The following is an 18,366-nucleotide window of genomic DNA, read 5'->3' as shown; positions in this document are numbered from 1 at the left end:
TTTACAGGAATGGCTGTTCCTTCCTTCTTTCGAATGATCTGCCACCAACGCAGTGAAGATAATAAGGCAAGGCCTTGCAGCATGAAGGACAAGGCTTCACACAGACACACAAAGAGAAACAGACACACAGCAACTCCCATCTATAGATTTGGCATTTGTGGGTCTTCTAGTGCAATTCTGTGGTCAACCTCTGGCAGACGTTGGCCATAGAGTTGTGCCATAGGAATTCATAGAGAGATGTAGTGGTTTTTGTATTTGTAGTTTTTCCACTTTCATGGGAGTCCTGCATCTCTAATGCCAGGCCAACTGCAGTTCATAAAATACAAACATGTATGTACTTAAGCGTGTGTATTATATATATACACATACACACACTCATCCCTCCATATTTGCAGCTTTGATTATGCATGGATTTGATTAATATGTTCTCTTTAGGAATATCTGGGTCCTCCAGTGCAACTCTATGGTCAACTTTCACTAAAAGTTGCACCAAAAGACCTAGAGATTCCTAGAGAGGATACGCTTCTAGGCCTTTGTAGCTCCTCCAGTGCAACTCTATGGTCAACCTTAACTAAACGTCGCACTGAAAGACCTAGAGATTCCTAGAGAGAATACTCTACTGGGCGTTTGTAGCTCCTCCAGTGCAACTCAATGATGAATTTAAACTAAAAGTGGCACTGAAAGACCTAGAGATTCTCAGAAAGGACACTCTACTAGGCCTTTGTAGCTCCTCCAGCGCAGTTCTATGGTCAGTGTCTTTGTTGGACGTTGACCACAGAGTTGCCCTGGAGGACCTAGAGATTCCTAGAGAGGTGTCCTCTCAGGTTAAAACATGGTGTTTTTGTTATTTGCGGCATTTCCATATTCACAGGGGCCTTGTGCTCCTAACCCTAGCGAATATGGAAAGACAAGTATATATGTGTATACACACACACATATAGAGAGGCCCTTTTGAGGTTTTCACATGATGCGCAAGCAGCCCTCAGCTGATTTATCCTCTGTCTTTCTCCCTTTGGGGAATGAATTGTGAATAGCTTCCCTTTCAGCCACCAAAGGACTGGCTTTGGGCCTCCTCCAGAGAAAGGATAGACCGCCCCAGCTGTTCAGATCCGTGGCCAAGAAACCATCCCTCTCACTTGGCTCGGCTGGCCCTTCGGCCGTTCCAAAGTCCGCTTGCAGGCTGCGTCTTAGAAGAGGCCTGGGGAAGGGGTGCTTTGGCCTGTCCGGAGTCCAGACGTCCAATTCTTCCTTTGAGTCCAGGTACCGGACACGGCGCATGGGGAAAGGAGTGCCAGAGAGTGGCCAGGTGTCTCCAAAAAAAGCAAGGGGATGGTTATTCTTGCAATGGACAGTGGCAATTTCTGCAATGCACGGGGTGCTGACTTTTGCAATGCGCAGGGTTGCTTTATCTCCCATTCCTTGCTTTAAGAGCCTTTTAAACAGCCCCAAACTAGCAGGGGTTTTGGAGATGGTTCAAGTGCCTGGAAGCTGATGAAGAATGCCAAACCCAGCAGGCTTGCAAACGGTCAGGAACCTTTACGCACAGGTTTATTCCAAAATAGGAATGACATCTAGACCTCTGAGCCAAGATTAACCTTTTGGGCGGGCGGCTCCCGCCCCGTAAATTGATCCCAATGCTGATGGCTTATGGAACAGGATGGGAAGCGTCTCTGGAAGTCCTGCCACTTGGGGGGATTAGTTTACTTGGACTACGGCTTCCAGAATCCCCTCCCCAGCTAGCAGGAGAGTTTTAGTTTTCCCAGCTCTTTCTAGGAAAGAGTCCTAGAGGCAGAAAGCATGGAAACGTGGCAGAAAATGCATATCTAAGGAGGGGCTATTTCCACATCAGGTGTGCAAGAGAAGTCTACCCTTTTCACACTTGAAAAATGGCAGGTCTGGTTAAAAAATGAACTTCCCCATGGAGTTTGCAAGAGAAGTCTACCTGCTCCATATTGGGGGGAAATGCAGGTTTGGTTAAAAATGACAAAAGAGGGGAGGATGGATTTGCTTGTACTCCTTTGCTCCGGAACAGAACTTGGGGGAAATCCTTTTTTATGGAACTTGTCCAAGTCACACTCTCTCAGCCTCTCTCTTTGGCAAAGGCAAACCCAATCTGAGCAAATCTGGCAGGATAGGTTTACCTTAGAAGTTGGAAACAACTTGAAGACACAAAACTACGGCAACACACTATAATCCCGGAGTAACATTGCATGGGGAGAGAGTACTAGTTAAGCTAGTACTAGTTAAACTCTAACTTTTAAAAAATGTAATGAGTTACTTTGTTTTGTTTGACTTCCTAAAATAAAGTGTACAAGTTCTGCTTCCTTTGCAGCTATTGCATCTATCTCACCTTGAAGTTTAAGGGCGTGCGCTTCTCTTTGCTGCCGCCACGATGCCAATGGACTTGACGTGGGTCCCTGACTCTCGAGAGCCAGGCTGGTACCTGACGCTGATGGCCCCCAACGTCAAGGGCCCCAAATATGCCTGGCTGGACCCCTCCCGCCTCTATTGCCACCACCAGGTAAGGATGGGCCATCTGGGCCATACAGGTGTATGCGGGCAAGAGGCAGAGGAGGAGGCCATGGCACACTCTATTTGCAGGGAAGATCTTTAAAGGTTGCCTTTGGGTTTCTTGGCTGTGTGCATCCTTAGCCTCTATGGTAGGTCAGCATTCCTCCAAGCAGTGGCCCATGGGCTAGTTAGTACCAGTCCACGAACCAGTCTCTAGAGAGTTTCCAGGAAAGAAAGGAACACCCAATACAATAGTCGATCCTGGGCTTTGGTTCCAGGACCACCTGGCGCCTTGCGGAGATCAAAATCTGTGGATCCATCCACATCCACAGAGATATATCCCTATCAACGAAATGCTGTGAAAGGCTACGATCCCTCATTGGCCTTCTTTCTCTTTTCCCCAGGCTTTGCATGACTGCGTGGAAGACCTGATCCAGCCCTTCCAGAGCGACACCATTGACCAGGTTGCCGGAATCGACGCCATGGGCTTCATCCTGGGTCGGTTTCTTGGGAGGGACTACAATTCCCAACATCCCCAACCAGCACCTATCTAAGTGGCATGGTGAATCCACTGTGAGGTTTAGTGTGAAGTTTAAATTATTGGTCCAGTGTGCTGAACACTTTCTCACCACAATGGCTACCTTGCAGTAAGAATAATAATTATTAGTATCATCATCATCATCATTGGTATTATTATTATTATTATTATTATTATTATTATTATTATTATAGCTACATATATATATATATATTATGTCCTGCCATGGATACTGTATTGTGATATGTTTTGCTGCAAAAAGGTGTGCATGTTGTGGTATTTTTTGCAGCAAAACACACTGCAGTGTCTCCAAATGCAGACCTTCTTGCGCCAAAACATACCGCAGTGTCCCAAAACGAATACTCTTTTGCGGCACAACATGCGGCAACGTCCCCAAATGCCCAACCACTCTTGTGCAACAGTGATTTTTAAGCCAGTCTGCTGAACCTACCTCGTAGGGTTGTTACGAAAGTGAAAAACATGAGCTGGATAAAAACGGGACAATGGTTATTTCCGCACCAGGTGCAGCCATTGCCAACACACTGCAAAAGGGGTTTGTGGCCATCCGGAAAGCAGGCCACCTTTGCGTGGAGACCCTCACCCAGCCTTACCGGGATTATTCCGGCCTGGACAAGGTGATGGAGATGCGGACAGACACCATCTCACCGGGTGAGTCTATCCCATCATCCCCCTTTCTTCCTGGATATAAAACCCTAAGAAGGAAACTAAGAATTCCCTTTTTTCCCCTCATCTTGTGCTGGATCAGCTCCGGGTTTGAGTCCAAAGTGGAAGAGCTGATCCTTCCATCCTGAACTCTCAGCCCAAATTACACACCTTCTTTTCCTTTGTAAAAGCCACATCTTTGCATGAGGATTCCCTCTTAAAAGACCCAAAAGCAGTGCCTTTTGGGCTATAGTTCCAGATGCGCTGGCTGGGGGATTCTGGGAGCTGTAGTCCCCAAACATAAAAAAGCACTTTCCCCCAAATCTTCCTGTTGTTGATGGTAGGAGATTGGGAATGGGAACACACTCCTTGGTTTTCTTTCCATCCTTTCCATTTTCTTCCCTTTTGTTTCTAACCTTTCCCAACTCCATGCCAGGCCTTCGGGTCTTACTGGTGGACCAGTGGGTGGAAACTGGAGGAACCATGCAGGCCGCCATCCAACTGGTGGAGCAACAAGGAGGGATAGTCGCAGGTAAGTTGGGCTCCCAACCCTTTTGATTCGCGGAGCCCTAAGTTCTCCATGGAGCACAGGTTGGGAACCGCTGCTCTAGGGATGCATAACAATTTGTAGCTTGTGGCTGTCTCTCTTGTTAAAGTGGTGTCAGACTGCATTAATTCTGGAGTGTGCATGCAACCTTGGAGGCTTACCTGCCTTTTCCCATCCCACTAGGCATCGCTGCCATCTGCATTGAAGACAGCGAAGGAGGACAGTGGTTGAAAGACAACTACAAATGGAGCCACTGCGTCCCGCCAGAGCGGATGCCCCAATTCAACGCTCATCAGCTGGACTCCATTGAAAATGGCGACTCCGAACAAGGCTTGGAGTAACTCGAACTCGGCACGCTTCATAGCTGGGGTGAGGGGAAAATGTCCTGACTTGCCGTTTGTCTACTAAGATACCAAAATCAGAACAGTTCAAAAACAGATAGCCATGTTGGTCTGGCTCAGGGTTGTCTGGTTAAAACCAGGTCGGTTTAAACTAACCTGGTTTAAACCATGGTTTAATATAACCTATACACACAAACATGTATTGTAACCCTCTTGCTGGAACGACCATGGCTGTTTGGGTTTTAAATATGTAACTTTAGCAAGTTCATTGGCAGCATTCAGCGCCGTTTGCTCCTTTTTAATCACTTTGTTCTATATGCAAGAAAGCATCCAGAAACAAATTCCCTCCATGAACATTTAAGTTCAACCCAAACAACTTGCTGTAAAAGAGACCTTTTCCAAAAGAAATACTTATTAATTTAAGCTAGTAGCCATAACCTCTGAGCTGTATTTTGCTACTTAGTTTTCCGAGTCCTATATTAATGTCATCCTACACATTAAAAGGAAACCACTTTTTTGGAGGGTTCGTTTGGTTGTTTTAATGGTGTGAAAATTTGGTACCAGAGGCAGAAATAACCTGGAAAGAATAGGGAGAAGGTCTGCAAAAAGATGAACTGGTCAACACACTTCAGCAAACTCTTTATTCCAAAACTCACCGAATGCAAAGTACAGCAGCATCCAAAATCCACCAAAGAGTGATGTCTATCTATATAGGGCCAACCAAAATGCACAAAATATATAATGCAAGCTTTGGGAGCTCCACTTTTGTCAGGCAAGAGTGTTAAAATATCCACAAAACAGTAATGCCTTTATGGGGGCACACGCAGAATATACGACGCAAGCTTTCAGGGCGCAACCCACGGGCAGATTTGCGAATGTGCAAACCCACATTTGCAAACGGAAGACGGTTTCTGTGTGCGAACGAAACCAGCATCTCGCTCTCTGCAATGCTAAAGATTGAGAGACTGAAGGGGAAATGACATTTTGGCTGCTTTAAAACCTGGTTCCCAAAATAGTTTGTTTCTGCAGTGTGGACACATCCTAAATAATCAAGTGCCAAAGGCACGTCTGCATTCAAGAATTAGTGCAGTTTGACATTGCTTTAACTGTCACGATTCAATGCTCTAGGGCTTGTCATATTTGGGCAGTGTAGAAGACCACCACTGCACCTTAAAACCAGTTCTGAGGTCTCTGTATCTGAACCAAAACAAACCTCTGAACCAAAGCTTGAGTAGAAATCCTTATTCTCTGGCTGCGAAGGAAGGGATGCTCCATGTCTTCGGAAGGTGGAGGAAAACGCAGCACGGCTTTCCTTCTTGCATTTGGGCAACGGTCCTGTTCCAACAGCAGTCGAGCGCAGACATGTGCAATGGTGCATCTATCCTTTGGTATGGAAAATACAAGTTCAGTGCAAAATGTACAAGCGGGCAAAGCTGGTGCGCTACCCGGGGGTGCCCTTCCTCACTGGCAGCAATTGGACTTCCGCCGTTTCTCCGTCAGATACAAATCCCGCTCGTTGCTGTGGATCCCTGGAAGAGGGAAGACAAGCCACCGTCACCCCAAACAACACCATTCCCCCCTAAAAGTACTGCCATGAGTGAATACTGCAGGGGGGGCAAATCCCTTCCAGCAGCCTGAAAATCTCTCTATTTGGTGGCTTTATAAAATGACTGTTTTCTAGTCCTCATGCCCACATGGCTGGGCACCTACTTCGGATCTGAACTACGTTGGCAATGGATGCACCAAGTGGCACAATGGATGCAAACAACCGCCTGGCATCGGAAAAGAGGGTTCTGGATCTTGTCGGAAGATACTGAGCAAACAGATCAGTGGGATATAAAGAAATTATTATTACAAGGTGACAGGTTTGCCTTAGGGTCAGTCAGAAATAACTCGAAGGCAAACGACAACGATGACAACGATGGGTTTGGCTTGCTCCCTGCCACGCTATTGATCCTCCTTCAGCACGCAAACTTACGGACGATTTCCCCGATCCGCCGTGCGTTGCTCCTCTCCAGCTCCGCCATGACGCTGCTTTCGAAAGTCAAGGCTGCCACACGGAAGAAAAACTCTCGGACGCCTTCGCCTGGAAAGGAAAGGGGCACATTGAGAATAATAATTTATATACACAGAGACCTCTTTAGCTGTCGCATGTCTCCTGACTCCTCATTCCTCCAGTCTACAGGTGGCTGGTGAAAATCTCTCCCTGCAGGTCATTCCATAGTTTAGGGTTGACCGCTGAAAATGTCCACTGGATGACCGTTGCCAGATGAATTATGGTTTCCAGTCCTCCTGGTTCTGACGACGGCTTTCTTTCAATGGACGTAGGAAGACTGGGGGCTTACCTGTGAGCGATGAGACGGACCAGAATTCAGCCTCCATCTCTTTGGCCACCTTGAGGGCGTCCCGCTCTATAAGGGTGTACTGGGCAGGAGACTGGCAAGAAGGGAGAAGGAAGTATTAGGAAGAAGAGGGGCACTACTGTGGCGAAAAGAGGCCCAGAAGAGCAACTGAAGTCCAGACCTCTCCCACTGTGACTTACGCAGAGGTCCTTCTTGGTCCCAACTAAGAAGAGGATGACGCTGGAAGGGTCGTTTTCCTTCAAGGCATCTGCCAGCCACTGCCTGGGAAAAGAGGGTCAAATAGATAGTCAAGTCACCAGCATCAGAAACCAATCCTGGACAAAGTAAGTCAGAGCTGGGAAAGGCAGCTCCTTGGACTACAAGTCCCAGAGTGCCCCAGCCAGCCTGGGAAAAGCTACTCCTTGGATTACAAGTCCCAGAATGATATATAGTCCAAGAAGTCGCCTTTCTCAGCTGTCTGCCAGACATTCACTGGAAGGCTGTTTGCGTTGGGTGAAGGAGTAACCTTTGGCCCTTGGGATGTTTTGGACTACAGTTCCCAGATTCCCTTACCCTCAGCCACACCAGACAGGTGAAGCTGATGGGAACTGCAGTCCCAGCAAAGGTCTGGATGGCCGAAACTTGCCTCCTAAGCTGGTTCCAAATGGATACCCATCCTCCTCCGGCCACTCACCTGGCGTGGTCAAGCGAGGCCACATCGCTTGCATCGAAAACTATGATGATGGCTGCGGAGACAGGGAGAGATTTGTGGAAGTCGACTCTCAAGTCCTTGCAAGATGTTTTCAAGGCAAGCCTCAAGTCTAAGGGCCCATCTCAAGAAACGCACCCTGAGCTCTGGGTGCGGGGCTTGCCTGCTGCTCAGAGAGAATGCCACCAGCAAGTCAGTCCTAAAACTACACAAGCCTCAAGTCAGGTGAAGCGACTTGAGTCCGACTTAAGTCCGCGTCAACTGACTCGAGTCTACATCACTGGCAGCTATCTAGGCCAGTGTTTCTCAAATTTGGGTCCTCCAGATGTTTTGGACTTCAGCTCCCAGAATTCTTGATGGTTGGCCCAAATGGCTAGGGCTTCTGGGAGTTGAAGTCCAAAACACGTGGAGGACCAAAGTTTAGGAAACACTGACCTAGACTCTTTCTGAAGACATCCAGAGAAGGCCACCCCACCACCTCTGTGGGCAACTGGAACTGGACTGGCATTGGTACCGGGTACAAATTTTACTCTGGCCTCCCAAATCGCCTTCTCTACTATTGCCCTCACCTTGAGCTCCGCGATAATAGGTGGAAGCGATGCACTTGAAGCGTTCCTGGCCAGCAGTGTCCCAGCTGAGCAGCAGAGAAGGGAAATGAGATTAATAATAATAATAATAATAATAATAATGTGAAATGGTAGATCTGGGTGAGCCCCCCAGTCCAAGTGCAGGGAGACCATGACGGTGGACTGGGCCCTGGGTACTCACAGCTGCAGGCTGAAGGGCACCCCCAGCACCTCAAAGCGCTCCATTTCAAAGTCCACTCCGATGGTGGCTTTGTAGTTCTTGTCAAAGGTGTCTTTGCAAAACCTGGAAGGAGGACGGAAATTAAGCTCCTGCGCAGAAAAATCATCTTTTTAAATCATGTATTAATCTGGGAAACCATTTTGCAAAGGGATCTTGACTCCCAGGGCGCATCTCCCCAAAACTACACATCCCAGGATTTCTGCAGGATGGAGTTATGGCAGCTTTAAAGTGGTGCCCAGCTGCGTTATTTCTACAGTGGAGGTGAAGAGAGAGCTACATGTCTCTCAAAACTGCACATCCCGGCAAGAAAATAGCTGTCAGCATGAACTTTCGTTGGGTCTACTTTTGATAGGAGGGGCCTTTCTAGTTCGGACTAAAGCCAGGCGTAGACTCAAGACACCAAAACACCCCGCCGATGGGAGCCACCATTGGAAGCAACTAGAAAGCGCCAACCCTCTGGAGTTACTCCGAAGTTACCGATTGATCAAGCAAGTCTTCCCCACCGAGAGATCGCCCACCACAATGATCTTCGAAATTTTAAACCTGCAGAGGAGAAACGGATTGGTTTACACACCCAATAAGCCACAGGGATGAAAACAACATCCCTGCCAGGTAGGACTCCATTGACAAAGGGGAGAAGCAGAGGAGGAACATAGGGTCCCCATTCACTATTCATTGCCACCAGACTTGCCTTCTCTCCCTTCCATGTTCAACATCTGCACCCGAATTGTCTTGCGTTCCTCGGCCCTCCTCCTCTACTTTTGGGGGCAGATTTGGGGGGCTTTGCGTGCATCTCCCTCTCCTCTGGGTCCCCTGTTTTGTCCCCCAAACTCACCCCACGGTCCCCGTCCGCTGCGCTTGGCACATGCCAGCCACTTTGGGGTGGAAAGAGGATCGGGAGTGCAAGGCCGCCTCTTTGGTGAAGCACTAGGAAAGAAAGAGGGAAACCGTGGTGGATGATGGAGCCTCCACCCAGAAGACCCTTCCAAGGCTCCTGGCGGATGTTGCCACAACCCCAATTCAACCCACAGATAACAACGTCTGCTCTTCCCAAAGAGTCTGGAAACAACGTCATGAGCAACTTGGCTGAGAGTTCCTGCATGGCAGAAAGGGGTAGGACTGGGTGGCTTTTTGGAAAGCTGCGCTGCAATTTCTTGGAAACACCGGATGCGAAACACACCAAAGTGAATGAAAGGCATTCTAAAAACGAAATGTTTAGTGCTTTGGTCCCTTACTTGTGGCAGTTCAGCAATGACCCGGTCCCTTCTCACCGGAGCAAGGATGTTCATCATCGGAACTCAGGACCGGCCCTTTGTCCCTGGGATCCTCTGCTCTCTGCACCTGGAAGCCAAGCCAGGCAAAAGCCTTGAACTGCCGGAGGCAACTCTGTCTTTCCATCACCAACCAGCCCTTGACTCTCTCTCTGGGGCTGAGAGAGTGTGACTTATGGCCCAAGATCCTGGTCTCCAGAATGCAATACTCAAACCACGATGCAGTCTTGTCCTTCCCTAAGCCTAGCTGGTGGCCTCCCACCCAGATCCTAACCCAGATGGGTCCTGCTTAACCCTCAATGTCCGATTTTGTGCATCAGGCCAACCTGAGCCCAAAGTGGCCATGCTGCAGGGTCTCCAGGGATGCCTCCCTCCTTCTGCTGGACAGAGCCAACTTGGGAAAAGAACTACACAAACTGGCAGGGGATGCTGGGAGTTATTGTATTACTGCCCCCCTCCCCATAAAAAAAACCACTCACTTTCCCCAAAGTTTTCCAAAGCTTTTCCAACTTTTCCAAAAGTGGCTTTGGGAGGATGCCTCCCTTGTGACTTAGGATGGGGCTCCTACTCTGCTGCTTTTTGGGGGAGGAGAAGCTTTGAGGAGTGCTGGGGGATGCTGGGAGCTGTTGTCCCTCCCCCAAAAGCTGGAGCTAGGAAGATGGAGGCTCCCCTCCCCCCCCCTTTCCAGGGCAAAGAGGGGATGGATTCAGGGGGGATCCCTAGAGGGCTCCATCCCAAGCCAGAGGAAGGGACCCGACTCACCCTCCAAGCTCCAGCCTTCCTCAAGGGAATCTGCAGGGCCCCCTCTTTCTCTATCTCTCCCGCTCTGCTCCCGAAAGAAGGGAGTGTGGAAGAGGAGCAGGAGGAGGAGGAGGAGGGAAACCCCAGCCCCGGAAATTCCAGAGCAGGAGGAGAAAGAAAGAAAGGAGACCCTCTTCTCCTCTCTTGCTCTTTTTCCTTTCCTCTTTCCATCCTGTCTCTTCTCTTTCCTTTCATTACTTTTTCTCTCTCGTTCCTTTTCTTATTTGCTCTTACCTTTCTCTTTTCTTTCTTGTTTTTCCCCCATTCCTTCTCTTTCCTTTCCGTTCCTTCTTTCTCTTTCCTTCCTTCTCTTTTTCCTTTCTTCTTTCCTCTTCCCATTCCTTCCTTCCCATTCCTGACTTTTTTTTTCTTCCTCTTTCCTTCCCTCTCTTCTCTTTTTCTTCCTCTTTCCTACCTTTCCTTTCCCTTCCCTGCCTCCTCCAAGCCTTCGCTCCTCCCTTCCCTCGCTCTCTGCACATCCTCAGAGGCCCCTTTTCCAGGGGGCGCAACAGGGGTCTGTCCTAGCCCAGGGAGAGATGGAGAGGGGGGATGCTGGGCCTTGCCGTCCAAGCAACGGCCCCCACAAGACCCCAAGGACCTTACCTCCCGCCCCTTGGCTGCTGCTCCTCCTTAGCCACCAGACAGACAGAGAGAGAGAGGCGAGGCTGCCTTGGCATCTGCTCCCAATTAGTGACTCAGTCAGGCTCTCCTTCTGGAGGGGAGGGAAGAGGGGAAGAGGACGCCCCCTTTCTCCCCCCATCGCCCCCCTCGGACTCCCATCCAACCACCGTCCAGGCCCCAGCCAGCTTGGAACTGGGAGCTCCTCTCCAAGAGCCCACGCAGCAGGGGACAGACTGAAACAAACCACACAGCACTTGCCCACTGCTCCATAGGGAGACACTGGGCAAGTCTGCCATGTTTCCCATAGCAGCATCCTTGCCCATAGGGAAACAGTGAGCAAGTACTGTATTCAGTGTTTCCCATAGAGAACCATGGCAGCATTCTTGTCCATAGGGAGACACTGGGCAAGTGTGCCATGTTTCCCTATGGGTGAGTACACTCCGACTCTCTCTGTGCAAGGAGGGTTTCCCTAGTATGGGGCAAGTGCTGTCTCTTGGTTTATCACAGAGGACTAGCCACTTGGGTTGGTGTGTATGCAGCCTCACTTTGCACATGCTCAGAGGCCCCCTTTGCACCCTCTTCAGGTCCCACGCACAGACACATGTGTTAAGGCCTCCTTGCAAAGGGACCCAGCATGGATGGATGCATGGCAGAAACAGAGCAGCTCTGCCCCCTCTTGGGCTACCCTGGCTCCTGGGATTTGTAGGGCTTTTGGTGGGTGACCCATACCTCCAAACTAGGAATCCTAGGATTCTGGAGGATAGAGCCATCTTGGCCCAAGGGTCATCCATCTAGTCCAGCTCACCAGCCATGCAGGAACTCTAGTCTTTAACATAAACCGGGCTTTCTTGCTATGTTTCTTGCCCTGACCTCGGTTCTCCTTCTCAATGGGGCCTCAGTTGGCTTTGTACCCTCCTTAAATTGGTTTATTATCTTTGTCTCGGTTTTAAATTGGTTGTGCGCAGCCCTGAGATCCCATGATCCCAGGCAGGAAGCAAATGTTTCCCTAGATAGATAAACAGATATATAAGAGGCCCATTCATCCCATCATCAGGGAGAAGAGGAGGGCGACACTTGGGGAAATGCCACTCATCCCATGGGCCTCCTTTAGTCTGGACTCAGGGCAGTTGCATTAGAAGGAAAGTGGGACAAAGAAAGGTGCTGATTGTTGTCATACAGTGCCTTCAAGGCGTTTCCAGTTTGCGGTGGCCCTAAATCAAAGCCATCATGGGCTTCCTTGGCAGGATTCCTTCAAAAGGCCCTCCTCTGAGGCTGAGAGAGTGTAACTTGTCCATTGACTTTCTTCATGGTCGAGGCTGGATTCGAACCCTGGTCTCCACACTGCAGAAATAACCCACTTTGACACCACTTTGCAATCCTGGGATTTGCAGTTTTGTGAGGCCCTCTTTGTGGTTTGATACAAGAGGAGGCCAAGGACCTTGTTTAAGGCTACAGAACCCAGGATCCCACCTCATTTAAAACGGTGTCAAACTACATTATAGTTTCAATAGTAGTGAGGCCTGGTTGAGAAAGGGAAAGCCCACTCAAAAAACCACAACTCCCACAATGCGCCGCGAAAGAGGGCGCCGAGCGCGTTCGCGTCGCGCATGCTCCGTCTGGGAAGGCTTGGAGGCGTGGCCTGGGCGCTTTCGGGCGCCTATCGCGAGGCTTGGGCAGCGTTCTCGCGAGACTTGGCGCAATAACCCCCGGCGAGGCTCACGCGGCGGCCTCTCTCTGTCTCTCTCTCTCTCCCCAAGATGGCGCCGAAAGTCAAGAAGGAGGGTGAGGCTGCGGAAGGGAAGGGAAATGGAGGGCTCTGAGGGGAAAGAGTGGGGCTGAGAGGCTAAGGGGAAGCGGGGTCAGGGTTTCCCCAGCTAAAAGTGGGGAGGGGGCGCATGGGGGGATAAAAAGTGGGGGGCTATGGGCTCCAAGGCTCTTGAGAAGGGCTTTTTTTTTGGGGGGTGAGGTCCTGTCTATCACCTTTTCCCTCTCAAGTGGCTTCCCAAAATGGAGTCATAAAAGGTGGCTGGCTATTACTTCAAAGGCTGTTAAGAAGGATGGGGGGGTGTTGAGGTCCTGTTTCTCCACCCTTTGCCCCCAAATGCCTCCCCTTTCCTTCATCCCCTTGGAATGAAGCCCCAAAATGGGGGGCCTTAAAAGTGGGTGGCTGTTTCAAAAGGAAGGGTTTGGGGTGTCCTGTCTATATCCCTTTTGCTCCACATATCTACCATCCCCCTGGAATTGGACCCCAAATGTGCCTTCAAACATACCCTTGACTTTGGTGATCCCACTAATCTAGCAAGGGTTTCTTAAGCTGGCTTTGCCCATTCCTTCCTCTGGAATAGAGCCTAGCAGCACATGGGATTCCTTGGTTGACTCCCATCCCTGTATCGACTAGACCTGACCCTGCTTAGCTTCCAAGACCAGATCAGATCTGGAGCCTTTGTGGTCTTTCAGCCCCTCCAGAGCGCTTTATGTGTTCCTTCCCTGCGGGAGTTACAACCTGGGCAGGAAAGTCAAGAGAAGGAAGGGAAATGAAGAGCTGTGTGGAAGGATATGTGTTTAGTTATGCCTTTTCCGTCGCGTGGGGATGGAGATCTTGCCCATGGCTCAGAGGGGTGCAGGAGCACATGCTTTGCTCATGGATTGGGTCTCCAGCATCCTGTTTGCAAAAGGATGATGGGTTTGGAGGAGTTAGTCGAGAAATGCCTCTCTCTCTGCTGCAAATCCTGAAGAGCTCTTGCCAGGATATGCCCCAGATGGACCAAGATGCTCCCTTGACGCAGGGGAACTTGCTGTCTTCCTTCAATATGGAAGAGCCAGTAGCTCAGTGGCAGAACGCAGGGGTCCCTGGGTCAATTGACAGGTTTTATTCCCCCATAAGTAATTGATGAGAAAGACCCATGGAGCTTCATAGGGCTCTCTTAGGCAAGGAATGCTCAAGAGGAGGTTGTGTCAATCCCTTTGAAGCACAGCCTGCAGCACCTGGTGTTTCTTGGTGGCCTCTCCTCCAAGTACTAACCAATGTTGGCCCTGCTTAGACAGGATCAGGATGCTTGCTATAGTTTAAGTTGGGAACGCGGGAAGGAAATTGGCGTTGTACTGAGACTGGGAGGCAGGATTTGGCTGAGTTCATCCTGCTTGAGATGTGAGGAAACCTCAACCCAGACGGTGTCCCTCAACCCTGCCTTTTCTTTGCAGCTGTCCCGGCCAAGACCGAGGCCAAATCCAAAGCTCTTAAAGCCAAGAAGGCAGTCTTGAAAGGGGTCCACAGTCACAAGAAGAAGAAGATCCGGACCTCCCCCACTTTCCGGAGACCCAAAACCCTGCGGTTACGGAGACAGCCCAAATACCCCCGGAAAAGTGCGCCAAGGAGGAACAAGTAGGTTGGCTTAGGAGTGGGGCAGAGTCGGTCTACTCCATCCAGCACCGGTGTCCTGGATCCTTGCAATGGCTAGGAAGCTGGGAGTCGGGTGGGAGTTCTCTGTGGATGACAGTCCAGTGACCCAGTCAAAGGCGCACATGATGACTACTTAGCGACCAAAGCATGATTGACCATGATTACCTTTTAGAGTTAGTCTGATGCACTCAGGGTCTGGGCTGTGTGTGTACATGTTAAGAGCCTTCCTCAATGCCAATGACTGGCCGATGGTAACCGTTCCCCCTTCTTTCTGTCCTTTCAGGCTGGACCATTATGCCATCATCAAGTTCCCACTGACCACTGAGTCGGCCATGAAGAAGATTGAGGACAACAACACCCTGGTCTTTATTGTGGACGTCAAAGCCAACAAACACCAGATCAAACAGGCGGTCAAGAAGCTGTATGACATCGATGTGGCGAAGGTCAACACGCTGATCAGGTGAGACAGCTGCTGGAGGTGGAGCAGAGGGTAGCAGGGTGCAGCGGGCGGAGGTTTCTTGGTGCAGATGATGGAAACACTTTTGGACTGAGTCAAGTGATGCTTTCAAAGGAACCACTGATGCACCAAGATGCTTCCAGAAAGGGGTATCTTGGGATTGGTGGGGAGCAGGAGAGAAGAAATAGTAGGGGGAAATCAAAATGTATATACGTAACACTAAACTTAGTACCTTGTAAACTTGATTCACCGCTTTATGAAAGCAGAGTTCCTTTTTGTATGTACTGAGTTCATAAATGTGGGCATTCGTGTTTTTAATGCAGCCTAGAAATTACAAATTCAACCAATGGCTGAGGAGAATGACATCTCTCTCCGAAATTTAAACTTGAGCATGGTCTAATTTAATTTTAGTTTTGGAGCTAATCCCTCCTTTGTCCCATTTCAGGCCGGATGGTGAGAAAAAGGCCTACGTTCGTCTTGCTCCAGACTACGATGCTCTAGATGTAGCCAACAAGGTAAGAAGGCTCTTAAGGGACTACTTCTTTCAGTCAACTTGAGGAAAGTTTAAAATGACAGCTGAAAAGATAAGGGGGTAAAAATGACAGCAAAGGGTTGTGTGGCCTTTCAGCCTTGTGAGTTTGCTGATATGATTTAAAGTAACTGTTGTATTGCCTCTTTATCATTGGTTACTTCTGCTATAATAATTGCTATCTCTCTCTCACACACACCCTTGCAGTTGTTGTATTTTCATTCATGTAGGTTTTGTACAATTCCCCTTCAGTGAGCTAAGTGTGGAGTTTTAAGTCCTAGTCTGTCTTAACACATTCTGCAAGGTCCAAAGATTCCCATAAGTAGTTTTATATGACAGAGAGGAGTTTCAGAAGTGGATCTTTGATGCGCCTGTGCCTTGGGCTTTATGGGACTTGCATCCAAGGGAGATGTGGATGAGATTGGACTTGTCTTTTTCTGTTGGAATATAAATGGCTTTTGGAGTGTGTGTGTGGTGATGAGTTGTGTGTTTTTCAAGGCCTTCAATTGCCAGGATGAGCAGAAGCTGCCGCCAACTCAGGACCCACGTCTCATTGGTTTCTTTTTCAGATTGGGATCATCTAAGCAACGTGTCTCCAGCACCATACAGGACCCCGATATTAAAACTTCAGTGTCACATGTATATTCAAATGTTTGTACATGACTTTGTAACTATTAAATCCATCGCACCACCATGGTTCAAGGCATCTTTTCCAGAAAAAAATTAATGCTGAAATCTATCTGTGTGGAGTGTGAGGATTTACCTTTCGTCTTGCACTCCTGGAAACTATCGGTGGACTGCATACAGCCCCCCAAGGGTCATTTTTGCAGTCCCCCAGAGGTTTAAAACCCCCCACAAAACATCCAAAGAGCCTCCAGATGGCTTCTGGGAGGCATGGGAGACGTTTTTGCCCCTCCCTGGGCCTTTTTCGGGGCTGGAGAGGCTGTAAATAATACTTCTTGTTTTTAAAAAGGTCTGTCCCAGGTTTCAAATGGCTCAGGGTCCCCAAAATACATGCTGAAAAATGTCCTAAGCAGGGTATTGGTGGCAAAGTAATGTTTTTTGAGGGTGTCCAGCCCTCCATGATCTCTTGGGGGGGCAAATATGGCCCTATAGTCTCCGACAGTTGTCCAGCCCTGCTTAGAATAAGGCAGGGACGGGGCTATTCTGTCATGCAGTGTTTACTGGAAACACGTGATAGTCTGAGTTCCGCATCACGGAAGGGTTCAGCCCAAGAAGTATTGCTCTCAACTGCAATTGCTTTGGCCTAAGTCGCACCTAAGCAAATCCTGACTGGCTGCCATGCTGTCTCCCTTTCACTGATCCCTGATTAGCTGGAATCAAATACTGCATTGATGCTTCCATCTCTGGTTGGAATCACATTCCTCTAACTGGAATCCTCTTGGCACGTTATTCTGTCCTCTTGTGGATATATGAAATTCTTTGCCGTTAGAATAATTTTGGAAGAAGTTGCACTTCTCAATTTTTAGGAAATGCCTTTGTTAAGCAGTGTGCAAATCAGGCTTGAAAGTAGCCTCCTCGCAGGGGCAAGGTGTTATCTCTTGCGTCTGCTGTTCTTTGGGCTCAGGATGGAAGTACCAAAGAGGCATTGCCTTCCGCATTTTTCCTTTGCCAATCCAAACCTTGCCCTTCCTCTCTCCAGGAGCTCAGAGAGTTGAAGGACCAGGAGCACCTCTTAAGGAGAATTTGCTCAGGGCTTCTTCAACCAAAAACTGTTGACTTTGGTCTGGTGCCAGTATACATGTTGGCTCTTCTCTTTCGACTGCTAAAGGAGGACGGAAGAGAAACCAGACCACTACCCAGTTTTCCATTGCGTTTCAGTGAAGAGTAGACTAGTACCTTCAGGCCTGGCTTTGCTCCCGCTGTTAAATAAGAACTAAGGTCTCAGATCTGGTCACATACTCATTGTTTGCTCCACTGCACAGTTGTCCACCTTGATCGGCACCAGCTTTCCAGTGTCTCAAAGAGAAGGATCTTTCCCATCCCACGTTATTTGGTTCCCTTTTTAAAAAATTGGAAGTGCTGGGAATCGAATTTGGGACTTTTTGCATGTGATTGATGTGCCTCTAACACTGAGCTGCGTTTGCCCATCTTGTTTTGTTATCTTAGGAGTGTGTGAAAGCAGCTGGGAAGGTGATGCCTTTAGGTAAGGCCTGTGATAACTAGAAGAGAAATATAAAAATCCACATTAACACCCATTACTACTAGTTCTATAGTGAGTAAGACTATCCTTTTATTTGGCTAAAGACCCTCCTTGATTCCAAAATCACGCAGGAGGAAAGCACTGCAGAGATGTACAAAATGGGCCAGGATTCTGGAACTTCCAGTCCCAAAAAGCAACTTTGTTCTGAGCTTGGCTTCCAATAGAGCTCTCTAGCCTCTCCTTGAAGGGACTCAGGAGAAGCGGAGGCACTTCAGAAGTCGGGCCAAAATGCTGGACTTGGTTTGCCAAGTAGCCTCTCCTCCTCTTCTCAGCAGCAGAAGGACCTCTCCAAATGGGGCAGAAAATAAGATGGATCCCAGGGCTGGCTTTCTTCTTTAAAACATTGAAAACGGACTGCATTAGCAGTCCCAGCATGCATGCGCCAGGAGAGGGAACGGAAGCAGCCAAATTGCCATGGCCAGCCGCAGGAGGCGAAAAACAATTCTGGAAGTCCTCCCCCCCCCAAAAATCTCCCACTTTTGTTGCCCTTTCTTTTGCCTGAGCTGGTTTTCCCAAAAGGCATCCATTAAGCTTCTCCCCCTCCATCCGTCGTGCCAGAAATCTCTCCAAAGCAAGAAACAAATCATCGCAAATTTGGGGGAGTC

The 18,366-nt window shown here is 49.0% G+C and overlaps 3 protein-coding genes and 1 non-coding gene across 7 annotated transcripts; 3 read left to right on the top strand and 1 right to left on the bottom strand.

Moving 5' to 3' along the window:
* Positions 1–7: 7 nt before the first annotated feature.
* LOC121916786 (adenine phosphoribosyltransferase-like) lies at positions 8–5,095 on the top strand. Of its 2 annotated transcripts, none has more exons than XM_042442243.1 (6): positions 8–66; positions 2,333–2,521; positions 2,916–3,009; positions 3,572–3,718; positions 4,149–4,244; positions 4,443–5,095. In XM_042442243.1, the coding sequence occupies exons 2-6, from the start codon at positions 2,393–2,395 to the stop codon at positions 4,598–4,600; spliced, it is 624 nt and encodes a 207-aa protein (XP_042298177.1). In that variant the 5' UTR covers positions 8–66; positions 2,333–2,392; the 3' UTR covers positions 4,601–5,095. The 2 variants fall into 2 exon arrangements, with proteins under 2 accessions (XP_042298177.1, XP_042298176.1); XM_042442242.1 differs by lacking the exon at positions 8–66 and adding an exon at positions 977–1,260.
* Positions 5,096–5,198: 103 nt separating this feature from the next.
* RAB34 (RAB34, member RAS oncogene family) lies at positions 5,199–11,231 on the bottom strand. 3 transcript variants are annotated; one of them, XM_042442865.1, is made up of 11 exons: positions 11,134–11,231; positions 9,694–9,799; positions 9,294–9,385; positions 8,936–9,001; positions 8,420–8,521; positions 8,221–8,285; positions 7,637–7,688; positions 7,143–7,224; positions 6,946–7,036; positions 6,579–6,686; positions 5,199–6,129 (listed from the first exon to the last, which is right to left on the bottom strand). In XM_042442865.1, exons 2-11 carry the CDS (start codon positions 9,748–9,750, stop codon positions 6,062–6,064), a joined length of 783 nt encoding a protein of 260 aa, XP_042298799.1. In that variant the 5' UTR covers positions 9,751–9,799; positions 11,134–11,231; the 3' UTR covers positions 5,199–6,061. The 3 variants fall into 3 exon arrangements, with proteins under 3 accessions (XP_042298799.1, XP_042298800.1, XP_042298801.1); XM_042442866.1 differs by lacking the exon at positions 11,134–11,231 and adding an exon at positions 10,492–10,616; XM_042442867.1 differs by lacking the exon at positions 11,134–11,231 and adding an exon at positions 10,209–10,467.
* Positions 11,232–12,799: 1,568 nt separating this feature from the next.
* RPL23A (ribosomal protein L23a) lies at positions 12,800–16,231 on the top strand. The gene is made up of 5 exons (XM_042442858.1): positions 12,800–12,933; positions 14,353–14,533; positions 14,835–15,011; positions 15,454–15,523; positions 16,107–16,231. Exons 1-5 carry the CDS (start codon positions 12,909–12,911, stop codon positions 16,119–16,121), a joined length of 468 nt encoding a protein of 155 aa, XP_042298792.1. The 5' UTR covers positions 12,800–12,908; the 3' UTR covers positions 16,122–16,231.
* Positions 15,073–15,137, top strand: LOC121917171. The gene has a single exon (XR_006100975.1). It is a non-coding gene; the product is annotated as a small nucleolar RNA SNORD42 (small nucleolar RNA).
* Positions 16,232–18,366: the final 2,135 nt, after the last annotated feature.

Source organism: Sceloporus undulatus, chromosome 11, assembly GCF_019175285.1.
Source record: "Sceloporus undulatus isolate JIND9_A2432 ecotype Alabama chromosome 11, SceUnd_v1.1, whole genome shotgun sequence".
NCBI classification, from domain to species: Eukaryota; Metazoa; Chordata; class Lepidosauria; order Squamata; family Phrynosomatidae; genus Sceloporus; species Sceloporus undulatus.
This window is presented reverse-complemented; position numbering and strand designations above follow the sequence as displayed.

Excerpts from the sequence above, each read along its gene's own strand:
- LOC121916786 (XM_042442243.1), top strand. The coding sequence starts at position 2,393 with ATGCCAATGGACTTGACGTGGGTCCCTGACTCTCGAGAGCCAGGCTGG. Across the intron at positions 3,719-4,148 it reads GACAGACACCATCTCACCGG|GCCTTCGGGTCTTACTGGTG; the intron begins GTGAGTCTATCC and ends ACTCCATGCCAG. Across the intron at positions 4,245-4,442 it reads ACAAGGAGGGATAGTCGCAG|GCATCGCTGCCATCTGCATT; the intron begins GTAAGTTGGGCT and ends CCATCCCACTAG.
- RAB34 (XM_042442865.1), bottom strand. The coding sequence starts at position 9,750 with ATGATGAACATCCTTGCTCCGGTGAGAAGGGACCGGGTCATTGCTGAA. Across the intron at positions 9,386-9,693 it reads TCATTGCTGAACTGCCACAA|TGCTTCACCAAAGAGGCGGC; the intron begins GTAAGGGACCAA and ends TTTCTTTCCTAG. Across the intron at positions 7,225-7,636 it reads GCCTCGCTTGACCACGCCAG|GCAGTGGCTGGCAGATGCCT; the intron begins GTGAGTGGCCGG and ends CTCTTTTCCCAG.
- RPL23A (XM_042442858.1), top strand. The coding sequence starts at position 12,909 with ATGGCGCCGAAAGTCAAGAAGGAGG. Across the intron at positions 12,934-14,352 it reads GCCGAAAGTCAAGAAGGAGG|CTGTCCCGGCCAAGACCGAG; the intron begins GTGAGGCTGCGG and ends TTTTCTTTGCAG. Across the intron at positions 15,012-15,453 it reads AAGGTCAACACGCTGATCAG|GCCGGATGGTGAGAAAAAGG; the intron begins GTGAGACAGCTG and ends GTCCCATTTCAG.